The 22,813-nt window shown below is 39.7% G+C and overlaps 1 protein-coding gene across 1 annotated transcript in view; it reads right to left on the bottom strand.

Moving 5' to 3' along the window:
• col7a1 (collagen type VII alpha 1 chain) overlaps positions 1 to 22,813 on the bottom strand; it is a 90,158-nt gene that overhangs the window by 25,947 nt on the left and 41,398 nt on the right. Inside the window, exons 52-95 of the mRNA XM_023954728.1 lie at positions 20,668 to 20,703; positions 20,468 to 20,512; positions 20,304 to 20,375; positions 20,143 to 20,187; positions 20,022 to 20,057; positions 19,430 to 19,471; positions 19,242 to 19,322; positions 19,043 to 19,078; positions 18,904 to 18,939; positions 17,123 to 17,203; positions 16,991 to 17,026; positions 16,466 to 16,537; positions 16,342 to 16,386; positions 16,000 to 16,035; positions 15,749 to 15,784; positions 15,190 to 15,294; positions 15,048 to 15,113; positions 14,746 to 14,781; positions 14,599 to 14,634; positions 14,459 to 14,506; positions 14,329 to 14,364; positions 13,654 to 13,776; positions 13,310 to 13,519; positions 12,766 to 12,801; positions 12,652 to 12,696; positions 12,441 to 12,557; positions 12,277 to 12,348; positions 11,783 to 11,827; positions 8,496 to 8,531; positions 6,373 to 6,408; positions 6,247 to 6,291; positions 6,107 to 6,139; positions 5,916 to 5,978; positions 5,748 to 5,783; positions 3,734 to 3,814; positions 3,581 to 3,649; positions 1,942 to 1,977; positions 1,782 to 1,841; positions 1,639 to 1,683; positions 1,517 to 1,552; positions 1,158 to 1,193; positions 1,012 to 1,071; positions 779 to 904; positions 604 to 675 (exon numbers count right to left, since the gene is read on the bottom strand). Of these exons, the coding sequence (XP_023810496.1) occupies positions 604 to 675; positions 779 to 904; positions 1,012 to 1,071; positions 1,158 to 1,193; positions 1,517 to 1,552; positions 1,639 to 1,683; positions 1,782 to 1,841; positions 1,942 to 1,977; positions 3,581 to 3,649; positions 3,734 to 3,814; positions 5,748 to 5,783; positions 5,916 to 5,978; positions 6,107 to 6,139; positions 6,247 to 6,291; positions 6,373 to 6,408; positions 8,496 to 8,531; positions 11,783 to 11,827; positions 12,277 to 12,348; positions 12,441 to 12,557; positions 12,652 to 12,696; positions 12,766 to 12,801; positions 13,310 to 13,519; positions 13,654 to 13,776; positions 14,329 to 14,364; positions 14,459 to 14,506; positions 14,599 to 14,634; positions 14,746 to 14,781; positions 15,048 to 15,113; positions 15,190 to 15,294; positions 15,749 to 15,784; positions 16,000 to 16,035; positions 16,342 to 16,386; positions 16,466 to 16,537; positions 16,991 to 17,026; positions 17,123 to 17,203; positions 18,904 to 18,939; positions 19,043 to 19,078; positions 19,242 to 19,322; positions 19,430 to 19,471; positions 20,022 to 20,057; positions 20,143 to 20,187; positions 20,304 to 20,375; positions 20,468 to 20,512; positions 20,668 to 20,703 (2,580 nt within the window). The remainder of the gene's footprint in view (positions 1 to 603; positions 676 to 778; positions 905 to 1,011; positions 1,072 to 1,157; positions 1,194 to 1,516; positions 1,553 to 1,638; positions 1,684 to 1,781; positions 1,842 to 1,941; positions 1,978 to 3,580; positions 3,650 to 3,733; positions 3,815 to 5,747; positions 5,784 to 5,915; positions 5,979 to 6,106; positions 6,140 to 6,246; positions 6,292 to 6,372; positions 6,409 to 8,495; positions 8,532 to 11,782; positions 11,828 to 12,276; positions 12,349 to 12,440; positions 12,558 to 12,651; positions 12,697 to 12,765; positions 12,802 to 13,309; positions 13,520 to 13,653; positions 13,777 to 14,328; positions 14,365 to 14,458; positions 14,507 to 14,598; positions 14,635 to 14,745; positions 14,782 to 15,047; positions 15,114 to 15,189; positions 15,295 to 15,748; positions 15,785 to 15,999; positions 16,036 to 16,341; positions 16,387 to 16,465; positions 16,538 to 16,990; positions 17,027 to 17,122; positions 17,204 to 18,903; positions 18,940 to 19,042; positions 19,079 to 19,241; positions 19,323 to 19,429; positions 19,472 to 20,021; positions 20,058 to 20,142; positions 20,188 to 20,303; positions 20,376 to 20,467; positions 20,513 to 20,667; positions 20,704 to 22,813) is intronic.

Genomic DNA, 22,813 nt, shown 5'->3' with positions numbered 1-22,813 from the left:
ACTGCTTCGAGTATCTGCCCGAAATACGATAAATCGTCATTTTAGACAGAATTTTGTATGATATTAGGTTCAGAAATGTGTTCATCGGGTGGTGTCAGATTTTTCTGACTAATATTAAACCTTGCACCTATTACTGATTGCAGTTGCTGATACTTTTCCATAAAAACTTATATATGGATGTATCTAATAATTTAAACCATGTTGTGGGTGGTTGCATAGGAATCATAGAAAAGAGGTAGTTGATTTTGGGTAATATTTTCATTTTCACTGAAGCTATTCTGCCTGTGAGCGATACGGACAGGTTAACCCATCGCATTAGATCGTCCTGAATATTTTTAAGCAATGGCACATACTTTATTTGCACCAAGTCTGATATACTGGATGAATAAGTGAGACACAAGTATTTTATATTTCCTGATTTTAATAATAAATTTAAAGTTGGCTCTACATTATAATTGAGCGATAATAGCACATATTTATTTCAGTTAATTGAGTACTCACAGACGGATGAAAATGTGTCATAACTGCAGTTAAAATAAATATGAAACATCTTAGGAAGGAACAATTTCCCAAAAACTTTTATCTGTCATAAAAGGGACTCACAGGCTGTCCAGGAGGACCAGCAGGACCAGGAGCTCCAGCATTCCCTACACGCCCTGCAAAACCTTGGAGGCCCTGTAAATTTCACAACTACATCTGAAAATCTCACAGCAGGGTGACAGCAGACAAAAAAAATACTCTATTTTTTTTATATTAATCCATCAGTGGCTTCACTGACCCTCTCCCCTGCGGGTCCTGGAGGTCCTGGCTGTCCATTTTCACCTCTTGTGCCAGGCAGACCAGGGTCGCCTGACTTTCCCAAGGGGCCTGGTGGACCAGCTAAGCCTGGAAGCCCTGGATCTCCCTGAAACAATTACCAGGCTTTATTTCGAGACACATCCAACAACCCACACGCTTTTGTCAAATGGATAAAATTGTGCACTTAGAGAATTATGTTGTACCAGTACTCACTTTCAAACCTGGAGGCCCAACTCGACCAGATGGACCTGGCAGCCCTACACCCTTCTCCCCCTACAACAAAGACACTGTCAACACTAAAACAATGGGGCTGAATCATAAAAAAAACCTTTTAGAAATGTAATTTAAAAAAAGCTCACTTTATCTCCTTTTGGCCCAGAATCTCCCTTTGCTCCCTGCATGACAAAAAGGACAAAATGATAGAGGACAAAAGATTGAAAAAAACAGAAGTCTTCTTCTTTCAAAAAGATTTCTTTGGCTAGAAAATCAACTTACTGCCACACAGGAACTGTCAGCAGTAATGACAGAATAAAAGAAGGCGTTTTGATTAAATTGAACAAACAAAAGCCAGATATTTTCATTTTCAGATATGCTGAAAAAGTTCTGCATATTTTCAGACCTCTGCCCACCTCTCCTCTGCATTCATTTACCCAAAGAGCTGACAGTAAACTCACTCTAAATCCATAAAATAAACAGCGAGTGGAAGCTGATTACTCACATCCTCCCCACTCTCCCCAGGATCACCAGCCACTCCCTGAAATGATGACAGAAAACAAAACATGATCCTACTGTTGTGTAATTATCAATTATGTTTATGGCTCTGCAACAGATTATACTCACTCTTTCTCCTTTGATGCCCAGGTTACCTCTGTCCCCTTTGTTACCCTGAAGGACAGATTTGGTCATTGAGTTTTTATGAAAAGTGCCTTACATTTGAACTTTGTCTTAAGATGAAGGAGCATCTGAAGGGGGGTCAGACTCACCTTCTCTCCAGGTAGACCCTGCTCTCCTGCTATACCTGGTAGCGTTTGACCCGGTGGACCCTGCATCAGCCAGAACCAGAAGAGCAAGCAAATGTTCCACTTAGTCAGTGCAGACACAGAGCACATGAACCGTTGTAGGCTGATGGCAGCAGTGACTCACCCTGTCTCCTTTAGGTCCAGGGGGCCCAGCCACAGCCTGCAACAAGGCAGACAAACATGGGGCATCTCTGAAGAATTGGTGATGCAGCAGAAGAACATTCACTGCGTTTAGGCAACATCTTGTTTTCTAAAAGACATTCTTTTTTTTCCTTAATATAAACTTCAGTGAAGCACAAACATGTGTCAATTAATGATAATATACGTAAAAATATGATCAGAGTAGGTCTGATTGCTGAAAGCCTCAAATCAATTAGACAACATACCTTTAATGTTTTCTTCAGGCAATGTAAACAAGTTCATCTTTTTGTAAAATAGTTACATTAAGATTTTTGAGAGATACTTGGATTATGAAATATAATCTTGGCAGTAATACACCTCCAGAATTATCATGGGAAAAGATAGGTCAATACTGTGTGTGTTTGTGTGGGACAGCAAATTGCAGAGCGAGATCCTGAACATATGGATGAGTGCTGCCTGGTCATTTATCAAGCTACTGAACTCCGTGACAACATAATTGTGGCTCTGTCCAAGGTGCTGAACCTCAGGTCCACAGATATGGGAAAGCTCATGGAGATACAATTTACTGAGACTCATGTAAAAATTGTAAATGACAAGACTGGTGATGGATTGCTTACGAGTCACAATCCATTACCAAAATGAAACAAAGTTTCATGTTTGGCTTTTTTTTGTGTTTTTTTTTTTTTTTTATCCCTGGCATCTTTTGCCAGAGAGCGTAAATAACTAGAAGAATCTAAGTGACAGGGACAGAAAAAAAAAAATCAGTGACAAAATAAAAATAAAAATCTTCTTCAGTGTTCACTAAAAGACATAAATAAAATAAATGAAAACATACTAATAATTTATATCTAATAGTAAAAACAGACTGGTCACCCGTTATTGCAGTGGATGCATTGTTGTACACTGCAATCTCTACATTAAAATACGAGTTATAACAAATCTTAGCTTTTCAATCCATGTTGACGTTAAGCTAATTGACACACCAAATAGCCCATTTGGTATATTTTTCAGCAGTGAAGTGGCAGAGCATCTGTCTGCCCAATCTTTCTTTAGCTGTGTGGACCTTTAGTTGTGTTTGACTTCTCTCAACTTGTCAGTGCAAAAAAACCTGCTGCCCATGAAATCAGCCGTCTGACCATTTCTGAAATTTTGTTTACCGTACTTAAACTAAAATTAGGATCCTTGACACATGTTGCTACTTTAAAGCTTCACATTCATTATTTTGCAACCTTTTTTTCTTTCTCGAAGCCAATACTAATGACATCTATATCTTTCTTGTTTCTGTGATTTTGTGAGTTAATTTAGTGTCAGATTTTAAATCTAACTTTTCTCACGATGTTGCAGTTTAAAAGGGTTGCCCATAGCAAGATATTATTTAAGAAGTTAGTAATAGAATTCCCAATTTCTAAATAGGGTGAAACATTGGAGTAAATATCAGAATCAGTTAAAAACTCTGGCAGTACCCGCAATAGCATCTTTTTATCAGCACATTTGGGATATATCCTTAAAGTGGATATAAATGTTGTTCCAGAAATAATATGTAAATAAGCAGATATGTAAATAAGCATCAGGTTTATTTTGTTTAAGTGAAAAGCAGATCAACAGCTGGAGCAAACACTGACCTTCCCTGGAGGGCCGCTGTCTCCCTGTTCTCCTTTTAACCCAGGCAGACCCACAGACCCAGAAATGCCCTGATAGAAAAAAATAGCAATTATAATGCTTAGAGTGATCCAAAAATGACTAAATTTCTGATTTGTGACAAAGACGTCAACTACCTGCTTTCCTGGTAATCCAGGAAGTCCATCTTTGCCAGGAACTCCATCTCTTCCTGGAACTCCGGGTTTGCCTGCTTCACCCTGAGGAGCAGCAGCCACGCCTGCTTTAATGGTCAGAGCTCTCAGCAAATACTTTAAGAACTGTCCATGTGAGTGTGACTGGAAGCAAAATGTCAGCATGACAAGATTTCTTCTTTTCCTTTCAGGTTTTCCCGTCAGGGGTCACCACAGAGAATCAGCTTCCTCTATCTGACCTTGTCTTCTGCGTCCTCTCGTCTAACACCAGCCACCTTCATGTCTTCCTTCACTGCATCCATAAACCTCCTCTTTGGTCTTTCTCTGGATCTCTTGCCTGGCAGCTCTACACTTTGCATCCTTCTACCAATTCAATTCAATTTTATTTGTATAGCGCAAATTCACAACAGTCGTCTCGATGGGCTTCGTATCGGTAGTTGAAAAAGTGAAACATTACCTCAAAAGGATCATGAATACATAGAGTTCAATAGGAAAATACTAAAATGAACTAACAAACTGACTAAGCTAAACTGGCATCCCTGCCCTTAGACCCCCCTTCCAAAACATTCACTGTCTCTCCTCAGGACATGTCCCAACCATCTCAGTCTGGTCTATCTGACTTTATCTCCAAAACCTCTAACTTTGATTCCTGATCCATCCTGGTCCCTCCCAAGGAGAACCTCAACATCTTTATCTCTGCTACCTCCAGCTCTGCTTCCTGACTTTTCTTCAGTGCCACTGTCTCTACACCCAACAACATGGCTGTTTCCTACACCTTTCCTGTCATTTGAGCGGAAACTCTTCTATCACACATCACACCCGACACTTTTCTCCACCTATTCCAACCTGCCTGCACTTGCTTCTTCTCTTCTTTCCAACACTCTTCGTGACTCTGGACTGTTTAACCGAAATACTTCAAATCCTCCACCTTCTTTATCTCTTCTCCCTGTAACCTCACTCTTCCACCTGGGTTCCTCTCATTCACACACATGTACTCTGTTTTCCTGCGGCTAACCTTCATTCCTCTCCTTTCCAGGGCAAACCTCCAACTCTCTTGCTTCTCATCCACATGTTCACTGCTCTCACTTTGTCGTGTGCAAACATCAAACTCCATGGTGATTCGTGTCTAACCTCATCTGTCAACAGGATAGGGGCTCAGAGTTGATGCCTGCTGTAATCCCACCTCCACCTTGAACTCCTCTGTCACCCCTACAGCACACCTCACCACTGTCTTACAGCCCTCATACATGCCCTGCACTGCTCGAACATACTTTTCTGTCACTCCAGACTTCCTCATACAATACCAAAGTTCCTCTGGGAACCCTGTTATAAACTTCCTCCAGATCTACAAAGACACAGAGTAGCTCTCTCGGACCTTCTCTGTACTTCTCAACCAACATCTGCTGACCAAATATTGCATCTGTTGTGCTCTTTCTTGGCATGAAACCATACTTCTGCTCACAAATCTTCACTTCTGCTTCTAGTCTAGCTTCAATACTCTTTTCCATAACTTCATTGTCTGCTTTATTCCTCTGTAGTTGCCACATCTCCCTTATTCTTGAAAATGGGCACCATCACACTTCTCCTCCATTCCTCAGGCACCTTCTTCTTCTTCTTCTATGATCCTGTTGAATAACCCGCTCAAAAGCACCACTGCCATCTCTCCTAGACATTCCAATACCTCCACAGATATGTCATGAGCATGACAAGACTAACTTGCTAAAAACAGGATACATTTTATACATGTGCCTATAAACTAACAAGTACATTTTACATGTTATTTAATGCTCAAGGTAATGATTTGTTTTGATGTCCTTCTGTATAGTTTATGTTAGAGCTCAGTAATTCCTGCATTTGAATTATCCAAGCCAATTGAACAAAATCTGATATTTTAATTAAGTTTGAATATTCATATTTCCATTAAATATGTTAATGGAAACCTTTTCTTCTTTTTATTTTCATGCAACAGTTCAGAGGCAGATCGGAGTTTAATACTCACCACCTGTCCTGACAGTCCTGGGGGGCCCTGAGGACCCTGCAGAGAGAAACAAATAAAGTCCTATAATGGAGCATGTTCCCATCATGACATTTTCAAATGAATAGGTAAGAAAAATGATCAGAAAGCTGTTCTCCTCCATGACGGACGACAGTTATAAGTGACACTTACCACAGCTCCAGGAGGACCCAGTGGTCCTGGCAGACCCGTGCTTCCTTGAGCACCAGGAGGACCCTGTAGAGAGAAAAATACCTGAAATGAGCCTCTGACCACACAGCTTTTTCCTGCCGTTTTTGTCTGGACTGTTTATGGACTGTATCCAAGTGAAAGTCTGGTTTTGAAGACAGCTGCAGCAGCCTCACCTGGACACCAACACCTGGCTCCCCTTGATTGCCCTGAAGGAAAAACAAATCTTGACTTTGGTTGATGACAAACAAAATGCATGCATTATGTATGCAATAACCTCCAGCTAAACAAAGTGCTGAAAACACAGTAAGCTCACCTTCACACCAATTGGACCTGGCAGACCTGTGGGACCCATCGGGCCCTGATTAAAGCATTATCAACATTAAGATGCTTCTGCTGGTTAGACTGACTCTGCCCAACTTCTCATGTTTGCCATACTTACAGTAGGACCCCTAATGCCAGGCTCTCCTGGAGTTCCCTGTAAACGGTCACATTTTACAAATATTTAGACAGTTTCAACATAACAATTTCTGTTTTAGGGATTTTTTTTTGCTTTCTTGCTGAGAGAAGAAATACCACATTAGATATCTAGCAAATCAATTTGTTTCCATTTCTGTCCAGTGTGGCAGCAAACATTCCAACTTTACAGTTTTATTATTGTTATCAGTTAATCTTTGTGTCAAACTTTCATTTGTCTAATCCATAAAGCATTGTTTATTAAACTTTTTTATCTAAGAATTAGCAGCAACTTCTGACAACAGACTAAATGATAGAAAACCGTTGAACACAGAATTCTTGTGTCAGTAAAAATATTCCACAAGTTTAATAAAGACCCACTCCGATGAAAAGTGTATTTTTGGTGTTCTTAACATATTTAAAGAAAATTAAGATTATAACTACCTTTCTGAGTATTTGTTTACTCAAATCATTGTGAATCAGGAGCTGACAAAGAAATTCTATTTGAAAAAGCTTGAAGTGGTTATGCACAAAGTACAGTAGGCAGACCACAGGCTCCCTGCTCCACTCCATTCTGATGCAGACAAATAAATCATTGTTTGTTTTTATTTCCTCATCTGAGCTGGGATCTGGCTCGTAATTGTACGGCTGGATAGCTCCAATATCGGTTGGGGTTGTAGCGGCTGTAAGCTATGGGAGAGTGTGTAAACAAAGGGATGCTGGGAAATGAGTGCAGGTTTACTCCCCAACAACACTCCCACCCACACTTCAGAGGCCAATTTCTGCTGAACTTCTGCCACTCTGCAGATGCTATGTCCTTGCAAAAGACACTTTTTTTTTGTGGCTAAAAAACGGTATCATCCTAGTTAAAAGACCACTGAAAACACTTTGAAAAAAGATCAAAAGAGGATCGGAGTGGGACTTTAAAACGCCATTTGATAAACAGGATTGAAAGCAAACATAATAGTATAAAAATGGACACATTCTCATTTTCCTTGCAACCATTATTGAGTCATGAGCTACATTTGTTATCCTTAGTGGGTGTTTGGGAGTATTTACAGCAACGTTTTATCATTCTTTCTTAAAAATCTTAATCACGCCATTACTCTCGTTTAAATAAGGTCACCCACTGCTTTAGGAAGTAGATAGTGGCAACCAGAGGCTCAACTTAATATGGAAACTCAAACCATTAGGCGACATCACAGCTGCTGTGTTTACTGTTTATTTGTGGTCGGAATGAGTGACCTTTTCCTCTACATCTCAACAAGAAAGCAAATACGTTTGACCTTTATTGAATGCAGAACTATTACTTTATGTAACAAAACATTTGTGCTCATATGACTTACCACAAATGTTGAATACAACATGGAAACATGTATTCATATGGATCTATCTATAGCTTTAACTATATCCATATCTATATCTATGTATAGATATTGATATATCTATATCTATATATATATAGATATAGATATATTACTATACACTTGACTTGACACAATTGAACAGACATAAACACGAACACAGAACATAAAGAGTCAAAGGATGCATGGAAAGTGAGTATTTGAGGACTTTTGCAGCACAACGCCTGAGCACACAGACAGCACAGCTTCATGCATGACGACCAGACTCAACAGTAAATGTGTTTTTGCATCTGGTTCCATCCATCCATTGCATACTCTCATACTGATAAATACTGACGCAACTCCAACCTTGGTATGTCAGCAGATTTATTTTTATTTTTAACAAAAGAAAATTGGGATGTGGAACTTTAAATTTAACTTTTTTGGTTTGACATGAATGCTTTGGAGACATTTCAAGAGGAGCTAATCAAGGTCTGACTCTTATCCTGGCCCACGGCTCCCAGACGGATCTTCCAATGCAAATGATTTGAGATTAAAACAGCAAAATGTGCCTGGAAGGTACAGTTCAATGCATGCATTCTGATGAGGTTGATCTCATTTTGCCATTTCATTTAAAGTTATTAGCTGTTTGCGCTGCAACCCGTCATGCACCTTAAGAGTCTCTGTTGATCCTGCCCAGACGTGTGCCCCCATAGCCCTCCCTCCTGCAGAGCTCAAGCATGCCAGCCAGCAGCTAAGAACCTACCGGTCTGCCTAGAACTCCCGGGAACCCAGGCAAGCCCTGGAGGGGATAAAAGACAAAGGACGGAGGACGACAGAGAGGTGGTGGTGGGGGGGGGGGGGGGCAGTTGAGTGGAGAGCAATGTTGAAATTAAGTGGGGGAAAAAACATAAAAAAGGAAATGGACAGAGATGAGCGATGGAGAGAGAGAAGAAGGTTTGGGAATTAGCTGCACAGCTGCACTAGAATCTATCAAGCCTCGGCACACGGAAGGAAAAAAGCTCCACTTGCTTTGTGCTCACAGCCAACCCAGTGGTTTAACTGCAGTTCAAGTCTAAAAGGAACTAGGTTATGAGTTACTCACTGGTTGGCCTTGAGGACCAGCAGGCCCTGTTGAGCCCTGCTCCAAAATGCCAAGAAGGAGAGTCAACATTGTAAAAATAAAAAAGCACCTAATAAGTTACACTAACCTAAACCAGGGGTCTGCAACCTTTATTACTAAAAGAGCCATTTGGATCATTTTCTGACAAACCAAAACCCTGCGAGAGACAAGTCCCATTTAAAATGAAAAATACAAATTATTTACTATTTGTAGTCATTAAGCCATTGACTTATAAATATAACTTTTAAATATTTACAATAATTGAATTGCAACTGTACTATATGTTTCTGTATTTTGCAATCACAACTTTAGTTACTTTTGACAGCAACACATACTGTTGTCCTCATAAGTTTTTATACCCTGGAAGAAATTGTAAATTCTAGGATGTTTTTCAGAGAATGTGAATGATAACACAAAAATCTTTTTTCTACTCATAGTTAGGGGTTGGATTAAGCCATATATTGTTAAACACTTGTTAAACACAGTGTTAACACTTTTCAAATCCGAATAACAACAGAAACTTCCCAATTGACACTGTTCAAAAGTTTGCTTACCCCAGTTTTTAACCCTTGTGCTATCTTAGATGACTCCACCCTTACATTGTTCTCCCTACCATGACAAAGGTGGATGAAGGTGGAAAGATTTCATGTAATCCATGGACACCAGTGAAGATCACAAATCATTAAAGAAAAAAATGTTCAGAGCACTGTCTAGCGGGTCTAGATGACCCAACTCCCAACGTTAAAGTGCCTAGGATAGCACAAGGGTTAATCCCTTGTATTGCCTCCTTTGGCATCAATAACAGCTTGAAGTCTCTTGTGGTCATTGTGGATGAGGATCTTTATTTTCTCTCATGCTAAAGCAGCCCCTTCTTCTTGGCAGAAAACCTCAACTTCCTTTAAATTCTTGGGTTGTCTCACTTGAACTGCCCATTTGAGATCTCCTCTGAGTGATTCAATTATATTGAGGTCAGGAAACTGAGATTGCCACTAACTCATTCTGTTAGGACCAATGACAGGTGGACTAGGCCTTGTGTTTTGGATTCTTGTCATGCTGAAATGTCCAAGTGCGTCCCATGTGTAACCTCGCAGCTGAAGAGTGCAGGTTTTCCTCCAGTATCTTCTGATAACGTGCTGCATTCATCTCGCCATCAAGTGTCCTGAGTCTTTGTTGCTCACACATCCCTAAAGCATCAGCCATCCGCCTCCGTGTTTCACAGCAGGAAAGTGTTCTTTTCATCATAGCCTTATTGACTTCTCTCCAAATGTAGCATTCATGGTTGTTGCCAAAAGGTTCAGTCTTGGTCTCATCACTCCAAATTACTTTGGAACAGAAGTTTGGAGGCGTGTCTCTGTGCTGTTTGCCCTATTGTAAGCAAACTAATTTTTTGGCATTTTGGGGGAAAAAAGGCTTTTTTCTGGTGGCTCCATCATGCAGCCCTTTTTTCTCCAGGTGCCTCCTTGTTGTACATCTTGAAACATCCACACCAGTTTTTCAGAGTCCTGGGTCACAGCTGAAATTATTTGTGGGTATTTCTTTGCATCCCTAACGATTTATCTGGCTGTTGTAGCAGAAATGTTTGTGATGGTGGTTTGGTTTTAACAGAACTCCTCACTTTACACTTCTTAAGCAAAGTTTACACACTACTGACTGACATTCTCAGTTCTGTAGATATCATCTTCTAGCCCTTTAGTGTTTTCTACAGTTCAGTTACCTTTTCTCGTGGATCTTTTTACAGATCTTTAGCTTTCCCCATGACTCTGGATCCAGAAATGTCAGGGCAACACTGAATGAAAGATGCAAGGGTCTATTGGGAGCCCAGAAATTCCAAGCCTTTTTTGTGCACACATCGAGTTCAGGCAAACCAGTCACAAGTGAGGATGGTTAATCTTGGCTGCCATTCAAACCCGTCTGTGTCAGTTTGTGTGCATGTTTTCAGAACATAATCATCAGGTTATGTCAACTTTTGAACAGGGTAATTTGGGAAGTTTCTGTTGTCATTATGATTTAAAAAGTGTAAATAGAATTTTTGGACAATAAATGGCTTCACCCAACCACTAACTACCAGAGGAAAAAAAGTTTTTGTGTTATAATTCACATTCTCTGAAGAAATCAATATTTCTTCTGGGTTATGTAAACTTACGGGCAGAACTGTACAAGTTCCTTTCAAAATAAAATACCTAAGAGCCTCCTTCTACTGCAGATTATTTCAATTAAAAATGCAAGAAAAAACAAGTCAAATGTTATTTTTCTTTTAATTATTATAACTTTGATGCACCGTCTTACTTTTTCTGCTTTTACTATTGAATGCTTACATAACATTGGTGTAAAACTTTAAACTAAATCCGTGCAATTAAATAGAATGGGAATATGTTATTCTAATAATAAACAACCCAAACAGTGGACTAAACCCTTTACCATCTGCTCGGTAATCTGTCATGTTCAAATTTAAACATAAATGACAAAACTTAGCTAAAATACATTAATCAAAACTGAAAAGTCATTTTTTACTCTAGTTTGTTTGCATTTTTCTACAAAACCAAGGTGCCTCTTGTTGCTCTGGAGCCTCAGGTTGCAGACCCCTGACCTAAATGAACATTTCAAGACTTACAAATCTCCCCAACAAAATGTCTGGCCTTTTATTCACTAATGTATATTTTATCTTCATTTTGAAAAATTCGTTTAAAGTGTTTGACGACATCTTAAACCACCTGTCAATTTAACGCTTTTTCATACTTTATTACAATAAAATCACAAAATTGTAAATTGATTTTAAGCACAAGATAAAAAAAGACAAATACTCACCAAGGCCGCTGAAACAAACTTTCACGACTTTTTTTCACATTTATAAAAAGGCCACTTAATCATCTTGATGTACATAAAAGTGTTGCTGCTTGGGAACTTTTTACATTTATGTGTGCTAAACTTACCGGTTTTCCATCTTGACCAGGTGTTCCTGGTTCTCCTGGGGTCCCCTGAAATACAAAGAACACACTGTCACATCCCTACAGCTGCACAAACAACAGTGACAATGAAAAAAGAGAAATGTTTGTGTCTTTTTTTGCAATATTGTTAAGACTAGTGACATTTACCTGGTTAAGAGATATGTTGTGATTTTTTAGCTGTCAGGATTTTTCATAATCAAAAGAGTTCACTTTCTACAGTTTTTTTTCTTATTGGACACTTTTTGAATTACTGCAACTCTGACCGTACTACTTCAGTCGGCACTACTGCACACTGGGCAGTAGTAAGTCGTTGCATATCATCGCAAAGCTGCTTATCTCAGCTTTCAGAATCTGGTGGAATTTAGTTAATTGTGCAAAGGGTTGAACAGTTGAGATAATTTAAAGTGCGTGTGTTATTTCCTGTCCATTGGTGACACCTCCAGTGTCAAGGAGTTAAACTGTAGTTTGAGTAATATCACCTGTGAGCCCTCACGTCCTTTTTCTCCAGGCTCTCCTCTGTCTCCTTTCTGTCCACGTGGTCCCACAAAACCCTTTAATACAAATTAAATAAAAAAAACTTTAATAAAGCTTTTTTCGAAGGAAAAGAAGAAGTATTTTGAGGTTTTGTTTGTGCAAATTGTACCTGATCACCCTTGGATCCCTGTGATCCAATAGCACCAGGCTCTCCTTTCTGTCCTGCAACTCCAGGGGGACCTCTGAGTCCAGGAGAACCAACTATCCCCGAATCAGCAGTTGCGCCCTTAAAGAAATGACACATTTTTAAATCTGTTATTATTCCTTACATTTAACAGCACCAGGGTTTTACCATGTCTGTGAAAAAACTAAGACATCACCTTTTCACCTGGAGGTCCTGCTGGTCCCACTAATCCCATTTTACCCTGAAAACCAGAAAAAAGTATTCAGTTCACTGTAAAAACTTAACCAAGCTCAACAATCCAGCCACTTACAGAGTCTCCTTTGTCACCCTTTTCTCCTTTGTCCCCCTTAAAGAAAATTCAACAAAATAATGAATCAACAAAACGTTATTTGTAATGCAATCCACAACAGACAGCCTTTCTGTTGGTAAATGCTAATTAATATTCTGCCCGCTGGGTTTTATACCAGTAGAAGAAGAACAGATTAATATTAAGATACAAGCGATGACAGTAATTATAAGCTAATATAGCCTTTTAGGCTTTTCAATGTCCCTTTCATTTTATGGCCTGAATTGAAAATGCTCACATTTCCAATACAGTGACTTTTTTTCCTTCAATTTTAAGCAGTGTTGTAGTGGCTAACGCCAATTACGCAAAGAATCAGTGAAACGTTTAAAGTGAAACACAGAAAAATTCTGTTTTTCTCTTGTTTAACTGCAAATTAATGTTGCTGTTAAGTTACTGTTCCAACAACAGACCAGTTTACAGAACAGCTGTGCATGGAAAAAGCTGCATCAGGTTTGTTTAAAAAAGCCAAAGGTCAAACAAGTGAGCATGATCTGTCTTTCCTTTTCACCTTCTCTCCCGGTCTTCCAGCCTCCCCGAGTTCCCCTGCTCGTCCAGGAACTCCAGGGATTCCTGGCTTTCCAGGCTCTCCAGCAGGTCCTTGGGGCCCCTGTGGCCCTCGTTCTCCAATGGCTCTTCCTGGAGGGCCGGGGGATCCCACAGATCCTTGCGCCCCTTGTTCCCCCTTGGCACCCCTTTCTCCTTGAAAACCACGGACACCCTGACAGAGAACAAGATGTGTTTCCATTTAGGCCATCATTCAGCAGTCATCAAATCAATGAGGTTTATCGCATATTGATATTTGCTGTGTTTCACCAGAAGGCCTTTAGGTTTTGAGAATGAATTTGAACTTACATCTGCACCAGAAGGTCCTCTCGGTCCCGTTTCACCTTTATCTCCCTTTTCCCCTTTCTCTGGCTCTTGCCTTTCAGAGGGAAAAGTGTCCTTCCTATCAAGGAGCACTTTCAGATCAGACACCTATTCCCAAAGAAGAGATCAGAGATAAACGCTCTTTGCACCTTTCAGCACAACAGGACTGTAAAAGGCTTCAGACTGCAGAAAAATGAAATTCTTTGTGGCAACTGTCCTCTGTGTGGCAGTTACCTGCTTAGCCAAGAATAGCAAAATATCAAGGTAAAGTTTTGTTTTGAAAAATCAAAAGTTGAGAAATATTGCAGTAACTTGATAGGAATTTTTACCTTTGAATGTGAATGTACTGTTTATAAGTTGACAGAGAAAACTAGCAAAAAAATTAAGGAGTTGAGTTCCCCCTTCTCTGAAAATTTTAATAAAATCTGGATTTGTTTTGAGAGGATTCCCTAATGGAACAATAAATACAAACAGAGATAACAAAAAATTATTCACGTTACAGTATTTAGAATTATATAAATGTTTAAAACTGGATCAAAAATGTCATCATTCTTCTTTTTTGTCTGTCCATTTCTTATCATCCACAACCCAGAAGTGAACATATTTGAGTAGGAGACTGATTGCCATAAATCAGAGTAGAAACTGGGAAACAATATGTACCTTAATGCCAAGGGTTATAAGAGCTCTTTGTACATCCTGGTTAGAAAAATCAAAGAAACACATAAATAAAAGAAGGAGGTTCAGATATTTTTAAAAACACATATGTAAATGCAATGTGCTGCTGTCCTACCACTGTAGTTCCTGGTTTACCAGGAGCACCATCCTCTCCTGGGTCTCCCTGCCAATAACAAAATATCAGGTCATGGGCTCAACACAGACACGACAAAACCTGATATGACGATATAAAAACTGGAGCTGTGATTGACTTACTGCATCCCCTTTAGGGCCTGCTGGACCCCTCTCCCCCTGGAAATACGAGAACAAGAAAATAGGTGAAAAGGTGTAAAACCAGTTGCACAAAGAACATACAGAGTGATCGCTAATTCAATTTAAACAGTAAAAACTCATGGAACTCACCCGGGCTCCCACACTTCCTGGAATTCCAGGGACGCCCTAAATGACAGAAAGGGGAAACAAACCTTTATCTAGGATACAGCAGACAGATGTAGAAAAACCAGGCATTAAGCTAAAACAATTGCAATTCTGAAGACAACCCCACAAAAATCACAAACGTAGCCAAAATAAGGTCCTGAGGAGCGATGTGGTATGATAAAAAGAATCCCACTGATGTAGGACTGTTTGATTTCACCTACGAAGGCTTTTCTTAGTTCTCTAGTCATTCAAGTCAGTAAATAGGTCAGAGTGTCTGGAAGACTCACTGGTGTACCAGGGGGGCCCTGGGGGCCTGGGATTGGTGAAGCTTCGACTCCTTTTACGTACACAACCTGAGGCAGAGTGCAAAAATGAAGAAAACATCTTGTTCTGTTTGTGTTTTAATTCAGATGTCTTTGTACCTCCTACCTGTCCTGGTGGACCAATGCTGCCAGGCAATCCTGGGGCTCCTGGGGAACCAGAGGGGCCTACAGGCCCAACAGGACCCCGGTCCCCTTTCTCACCGTCTTGGCCCTGAAAATCACTCTCTATTACCTAACAGATTCACTCTTGCAGTTTGCTCCTGCACTGTAATGGAAGCAGAACTATAAAATCAAAGCAGGTGGCTGCTGCCACCCCCTCCACTGATGTTCAAGGGATAATTAATGGGAATTTGCACATGAAAACAGCACTCTGACATTTGGTGCTCCTCTGGATTCCTCTTAGAAGTGGCTTCCCCTTAAAGGCTAAGCTCCATCATTAGAAGCTAGTGAATCCGCTTCAAGAAGCCTATTGATTTAACTGAAAGTGAGAGTTTGACTTCAATGTTGGAGGAAACTACTGCTGATAAACAAATATGTGTGATTCATGGAAACAAAAGCTAAGACGGAATAAGGCTTTAAAAAAATGAAAGATGTCAGGAGCTCAAAAGACTTTGCAGTTTAGACACTCCCAATCAGGGGAGAAATATACAGAAAACGTGACTGACATGTCGCCCTGTTCCTCCAGGTTCTCCTTTGTCACCCTGTAAAAAGAAACAAGCAGACAAGACAGTAAGGATACTTTAAATGAAAAACAGTTCTTTTTTGGAAGTAATTTTCAATCCATTTTTCAGCAAGCGTCAAATAAAAATCAAGATGGGCCAAAAATATCAAATGTGTAAGGCGTTCCTTTTAAATGACTATTTTTCGTGTGTTCTTCCATCAAGACAATTATTTCAACTGATGAACGGCCACAGACCTTTCTCCCATCTTCACCTGGCACTCCATCCTCCCCCTGTGTTAAGGTGAAAACATTACATACTCAATAACAGCAGCATGCTGCACGAGCACTCAGTTCCTTTAAGGCAGCTGTAATGCAGCAGACACTGTAATAAATGTCTGCACAGCTTTTCATCACAAATCATTGTTCACATGAAAGGTTCAAGCCCATTAACAGAAAAGAGGTAATAGAAACACCAAGCAGAGGAAAACAAACACCGGTGATACTTTCAACAGGAGGAGTCAGTCACATCACCAACAGAACAGGGTATGTCGGAGTAAATACAAAAATCAAAGATTAATAATCAAACAAGTAAGTTACCGTTTTCCCAGGAAGACCAGGTTTGCCGTCTTGACCATCTTTACCCTAAAACACAAAACCAAGGTGTGTTTGATGTATGTGAATCTACCCGAAACACACCATAAACACATGAGTGTGCACTTACAGGTGTTCCTGGGTTGCCTGGTGGCCCAGTGGGGCCCCGAGGGCCTTGCTCTCCTCTTAATCCTGGTAATCCCTAATAAAAACAGGCAGTCATTTAAGATTGATTACCTTTGATTAAGGTTATAGACTAGATAACACCAATTCAATAAAAATACGGCATGAAAATGATCATCTGCTGCAGAGCTGTCACGCATCAGCCAAATTAAAAAGCAATTGATGTCTTTAGCTGAACTGCAGCTTTTCAGGAGCTCTATGGCTAATATTATGGCCAATATTACATAATAGCATTCAGTGAAACCTAGCAGTTCAGAAGACATCTTTACCCATTTTGGCTTATGCAACTGGCCCCAGGAGCACAGAGGACGTTTTAATACTTCCACAGTGCCCTCTGCTGTGCACGCACTGAAACTGCACATCAGGAACATATAGAGCCACTGCAGCAAAGGTATTTACCATCAAAGGTCTTAAATAACTATTATAAATCAGCTAATTCTTCCATAAGGATCCCTGGACATTCCAAACTTACATCTCTTCCTGAGTCTCCCTGTTTACCAGGATCTCCCTGCAAACAGAAAACATATCAAAAGAGCCAACATTTTGAATTAAATTGAAATAACAAATTATTAAGTTTAAACAAATTTGTAAAAACTTGAGGTACTCTTTGCCCAGGTGGTCCTGGTGGGCCAGACTTTCCATCCAGACCAGGACGTCCATCCAAGCCAGATGCTCCTCTTTCTCCCTGATCATTGAGAGACAAAGAGTTGGGAAACTTCTAGTTATTACAGAAAACAAGCACCAATCATTGAATTACATCAACTGTCCGAAATCCTTTACAAGTCAAAAACATGACTTCTTAGGTTCTTCTATTATCAGACAGCGTGTCTGATAATAGAAGAACCCAAGAAGTCAGTTATCAATACAGACACTATGGACTTTATTGAACTAAGTCAAAAACATGAAAACATTTTTGTATTTTTGTGACTGTTACGGCAAATGTTACACCTAAAAGCTGTCTCTTAAGGACCTCTGATACCTCATCAAATAAAACATGACCAAAAATTATGGTATATGTTGTGAGTCTCCATTGTTCACTATCACTAACCCATCCGACCTGCTGCCTCACTTGGGTTTAGTTTGTTCAGCTACCACAGGATTTTGGCACCATGTGGTTTTGAGTCTACGAAAACGTTTTAGTGTTTTAAAGCTTCTCAGAGTCTCATGTGAGGCCATCTGCCTGACAGCTACAGCCTAGCTGAAACTGCAACCAAGCATCAGGACAATCATCTCCAGGGGTCCCATTGAAGTCCAGACTTCCAACCAAATGAGAACTTCATGAAGAATTGTTTTGCAAATTTCACCTAATTATGGACAATTTCCAAAAATAAAAAAAAGGAGACCAGGTCAATGAAAATACTATATGTAATGTGAGCCGGTCTGTATCTGTGTTGAGTATGTTTGATAAACATCTACATGTGACATTGTTAATAATAATTCTCAAGCAACTTGTCTATTGTTGTGCTTGTACCCTCTCCTGTACTTTAACTCCAACTTCTTCACCTCTGTTTTTCTTATCCCTCTAATATCACACTCTGCCTGTCCTCATTCCTCCAGTCCAAAAGTATTGTATACAAATATAATATAAATACATTTTAGCTTCAAACACAAAAAGGATTGATGCAAAGATACACCTTGTGTATCCAAATATTCATAACCTCCAACACAAGAGGCCTTCAGCTCTCAAGTGTTCGTTCAGTTGCTGAACAGGACAAGCATTGGTGTTTTTTAAGTCTTTGTACCTTTTGTGATGGAAAATGCCAGCTGAAGAACAAATTTTGAAACTTCCATCAACAACTCAGGTATTTGAGCTTAGCAATGTCTTCTTCTGAAATATTGTGACAGCTGGACATTGGTAGCTTGAGTTGAAGCCTGTGGCTTGGATCGTTCATTTTACGGCGTATTTCCCACTCTATCATTTAATAGACATAAAAGACCAGAGATCGTTTAGTAGAGGGTGGGGTTGCTGTAGTCCAGAGGTGGAGTGATTGACCTCTAATCAGAAGATCGCAGGTTCTGTCCCTGCCTTGCCCGCTCATGTGTTCAAGTGTCCTTGGACAAGACACTGAACCTCACATTGCTCCTGGTGGTTATACGTTGGTGCCAGTGTTCGGCAGCAGACCATCAATGTGTGAATGGGACTGTGACTGTAAAGCGCTTTGGGCCTTGTAAGAAGGTAGTAAAGACCAATCAAAGTAAGCAGACCTTAGCAAAAGGAGAATAATATTCTCTCCTTTGTTGGGGCAAAGCTATGTGTTTCCCTTCATGATGTTGTAAATTTACCGTATCAAAGTGAAGGAATGTAAGAATGAATCTTAGCTGTGAAGAAAAGTGTTTTTTCTTTCTTTCGATGAAGGGGCAGAGTTACTGGGAGTGATTACAAACCTTTTCTCCAGGTGTTCCTCTCTCTCCTCTGTCACCCTAAACACATTTCCAAGGGAAATTTACATTAGAGCATCTGCAAAGGGATGAAAGAATAACTAACATGGCTGCAAACATCCACTAGAATAAAGAACAAGCTTACTCTGGTGCCTGAGGGCCCCTGCGGTCCCTCTGGACCCTTTGTAGACAGAGGGAAAGAAAAAGTCAGAAAGCATATTCAGTCATGCACAGCAAATGTGCACAACATGGGCTATGGTGTGCATACGGATGCCTGTACTGCAGGATGGAATATCCACCAGCATAGGAAGTGTTTAGAAGTGACAAGCATGATGGAAACTCACACGAGGGCCTGAAGGTCCGGGAGCCCCCGCTTCCCCTTTAACACCTTTGCCACCGTGCTCTCCAGGGTCACCGGCATCCCCCTGAGAATGTCAGTGAGTTGTTCCTTTAGATGTGATTTTATTTTGTTTCTGAAGTCCCTGCATGAAACATTAGAATGCATAAAAGAACAAACATGTGAAACAGATACCTTATCTCCTTTGTCCCCCTTGAGTTGATTCTGAATATCAGTCTGTTGACAAAACAAACAAAGGTTTAAAGAAAGCTCAGATTCTCAAGATCTTTCTGTGGAAACATACTAAGAGATGGTTAAAGGTCCACAACAATGAAAATGTTGTTTTTGGTGTTTTGACATGTTCTTGTGGCATTTTTCTGATGATGGAGGACATGTTTAAAAAATATGAAGATTAATAGTTAATAATAGTTAATAGTTAATAGTTGATTTCTGAGTTTTTCTTTATTCAAATCCTGTGAATAAGGACAAGATAAAAAATGCAGCTTGAAAAATATTTTATTTGTGACAAAGAAAATGCTTGGACAGGCCAAGAGCTCCCTGCTCCAAGCTCTCAGCAATTGGACAGGAAGTGGGGCGGGGTTTTCCCATGCCAATAATCCAGCCCTAACTGGCAAGTTTCTAATGAATTCCTGACACTCTGCAGAGAATATGTCCTAGAAAAGTTTTAGATTTTGGCTAAAAATGGCATTATCACAATTTAAAGACTGCTCGGAATGCTTTGAAAATACATTCCAAGATGATCGGAGTGGGACTTTAAGAAATTTACCATTTTTCCTGGTGCTCCTGGAGGCCCTTGTGGTCCCTTTTAAGAAGAAAAGAGGAGTGAGAAACCAGAGTATAGAACTAAAGATGCCTGATTAGCTTGAAATTTAAAGCACACGCTCCACCTGGTCTCCTTTCTCTCCTCTTGGTCCTGCAGGTCCAGGGCTGCCCTGCAATCGAACAAAAATCCATACAGACGCTGAGTGGCCGACCTTCCTTACAGTTTCCTCTGTCGTGTCCTCACTAGATTTGGCGAAAGCATATCGAAAAGCTGTCTGTGTCTTACATTTCGCCCGTGCTCTCCTGGGTCTCCCGTGTCTCCTTTCTCTCCTTGTCGTCCTGGCTGACCAGCCAGTCCCTATGTGTGGAGTCAATAATGTTGTTTGTTAACTGAAGTTGACAGCTTTTAAAATTTTAATGTGACTGCTGAACTAAGAAAAATTGTTCTACCCGCAACCCTCGTTCTCCTGACTTCCCTGGAAGTCCAGACTCCCCCTGATGAAAAATGAAAGAGGCAAAACCTGAACCTCAACTGACGTGTCCTCATACATTTTTTAAAAAATTGAAAGAAAATCATACCATATCAATGTACTTTTTTCACACACAAAGCAAACTGAAATGAAAAAGAATGCAAGAAAAGAGCTACTTACAGGTGTGCCTTCATCTCCCTTGTCTCCTTTTTCCCCCTAAATACAGGTCAAGACATTTAAAAAAATGAAAGGAAAACAAAGAGACCATATACAGAAAACAATTTTCTTCAGGAGAAGATATTTTTTTACCTAAACTTTCATGTAAATGTTGCATGTTGGGGAGAACAGATAAAAAATTATTAAATGTGTTTTTCAGGGATTTAACATGCACACAGTAACACCTTACTACCGTATTTTTCTGAGTATAAGACGTGTTTTTTTGCGTGGTTTGGGTGCGATTTAGACCTTAGGGTATTCTAGTGTTTCCAGACCGGACAGCTCTGTTGGTCCAGACTGAGTCTGCTTAATTTAGTTAGGATCAAGTCCTGACAAAATTAAGCTACTGATTTTATATTGTTTTAACATGGTGAAGCACTTTGTGAGTCGCTCTCTGAGAAAAGTGCTATACAGATAAAGATTTACTTTACTTACTTTACTGAACCTTGGGTTTGGTCTGAATTCAGACTGGTGTCTACCGAAGACATCTGTACCGAACCAAAGCTTGTAAAAAAAAAACATGCGTCTAATGATCTCTTCAGTCATTGGCCAGGAATTACGAGGGTGGGACAAAGCAATGAGAGAAGGACTAATGGAAATCCTACAGTTTGCAATCCTTGTCGGAATAGTTCACTTCTTTAAAGTTTACATTTCCCTGAGCAATTTTGAACGTCTGTATTGACATCAGGTACAACATGCTGCAAGGGGGTTACTGAGGAGACAAGAAGAAGGTATGCTGATAAGTGTTTATGGCATGTAGATTGTTGGGAAAACAGTGAGAAGCAATGTGTATCATGTTAGAAGTAGTTTCAATGAGCCTGCATTCATCCGGCCACATTTCAGTGAGTTTCTGCGTTGCACTGTTGCTCCTCTGTTTACATCCCTTAACGACTGGCTACGAGGCCATTTTGTCTCAGTTGTTCCGCTCAGAGAAAACCAAAGCTCAGTCCAATTGGGAATTAATTTACACTATCTCGAAAGATGGGTCAGAGAGCGGTGACTGGTCCCAGACCAGAGTCCGTTTGGGTGTATTCAGACTAAAAAATGTTTCCGGATTATCAGGGGAAACGAACTCTGATTCACTTTACAAACCAAAAGTGTCTAGTCTTAGAACACCCTTTAACTGCGGTGCAACCTGGACATGTTTTTTTCTTAATTAACAGCAACAATCACTAGAGGGCACAGTAGGGATATGCCAGTATTTGCTGTTGACAGCGATGCAGAAGAAGAAGCGGCGCTCAGTCTTATGCTGGGCTTGGTGGAGTACTGGTAGTTTCAAATCGACACAGAGGATGAAGAATTCAACAGATTTTGATTTTGATTTTTTGATTTGAAATGGTTTATTTCAAGCAATCAAATAGGAGTAATACACACAAAAGCAATATAATCATCAGTTATACATTCATACAGTAACTAATCAAACTTAGGATAATTAGACATAATTAATAAAAATTGCTTGAAAGGGAGTGGAAAGAAGCGAACTTATATAATCCCACCCCGTTATACTATAACCATTTTATTACATGATTTATCAATATCCGGTTCCTAGGTTTTATCAGACAGAATTAATAATCATAAGGTATCAATAAAGCACGTGCCAAAGATGAAATTACTTAAGTACTACGTCAAAAATAACTTTAGAAATCAACATGGCAAATGCAGCATCTGAAATATATGCAAATTATGTTACTTTTAAAAGTCATTCATATGCTTTAAAACATAATACTATACCAGTAAAATAGACACAACACTGTTTCAGGAGTTTTCATAGCAAAATTTCATCAAGTATCAAAAGTTAAAAACATGTGCAAAATTATGCTACATTAGGAAAGATTTTTGAATCATTTTATCAATTTTAGGAGCTAGTGAAGTAATATCATCAAAAGTCAATCAATTTAACAATTTTCAATAAGTGATTAATCATTTGTTTTACTTTTTAAAAAATTTTTTTTTTCTTTTTTTTTTTTTTTTTTTATAATAAGGTAATGCTGTAAGGAAAAAAATTTAAAAGGGTCCACAATCTGTCGATTGTCCAAGGTTGGTATTTCTTCTTTTACTGATAACAGCTGATCTTCTGGGTTCAAAACAGTTAATAGTTCTCTTCCATGTT

The sequence above is a fragment of the Oryzias latipes genome, chromosome 5 (assembly GCF_002234675.1).
Source record: "Oryzias latipes chromosome 5, ASM223467v1".
NCBI lineage: Eukaryota > Metazoa > Chordata > Actinopteri > Beloniformes > Adrianichthyidae > Oryzias > Oryzias latipes.
Note: the sequence above shows the minus strand (reverse complement) of the source record. Positions and strands in the feature narration are given on the sequence as shown.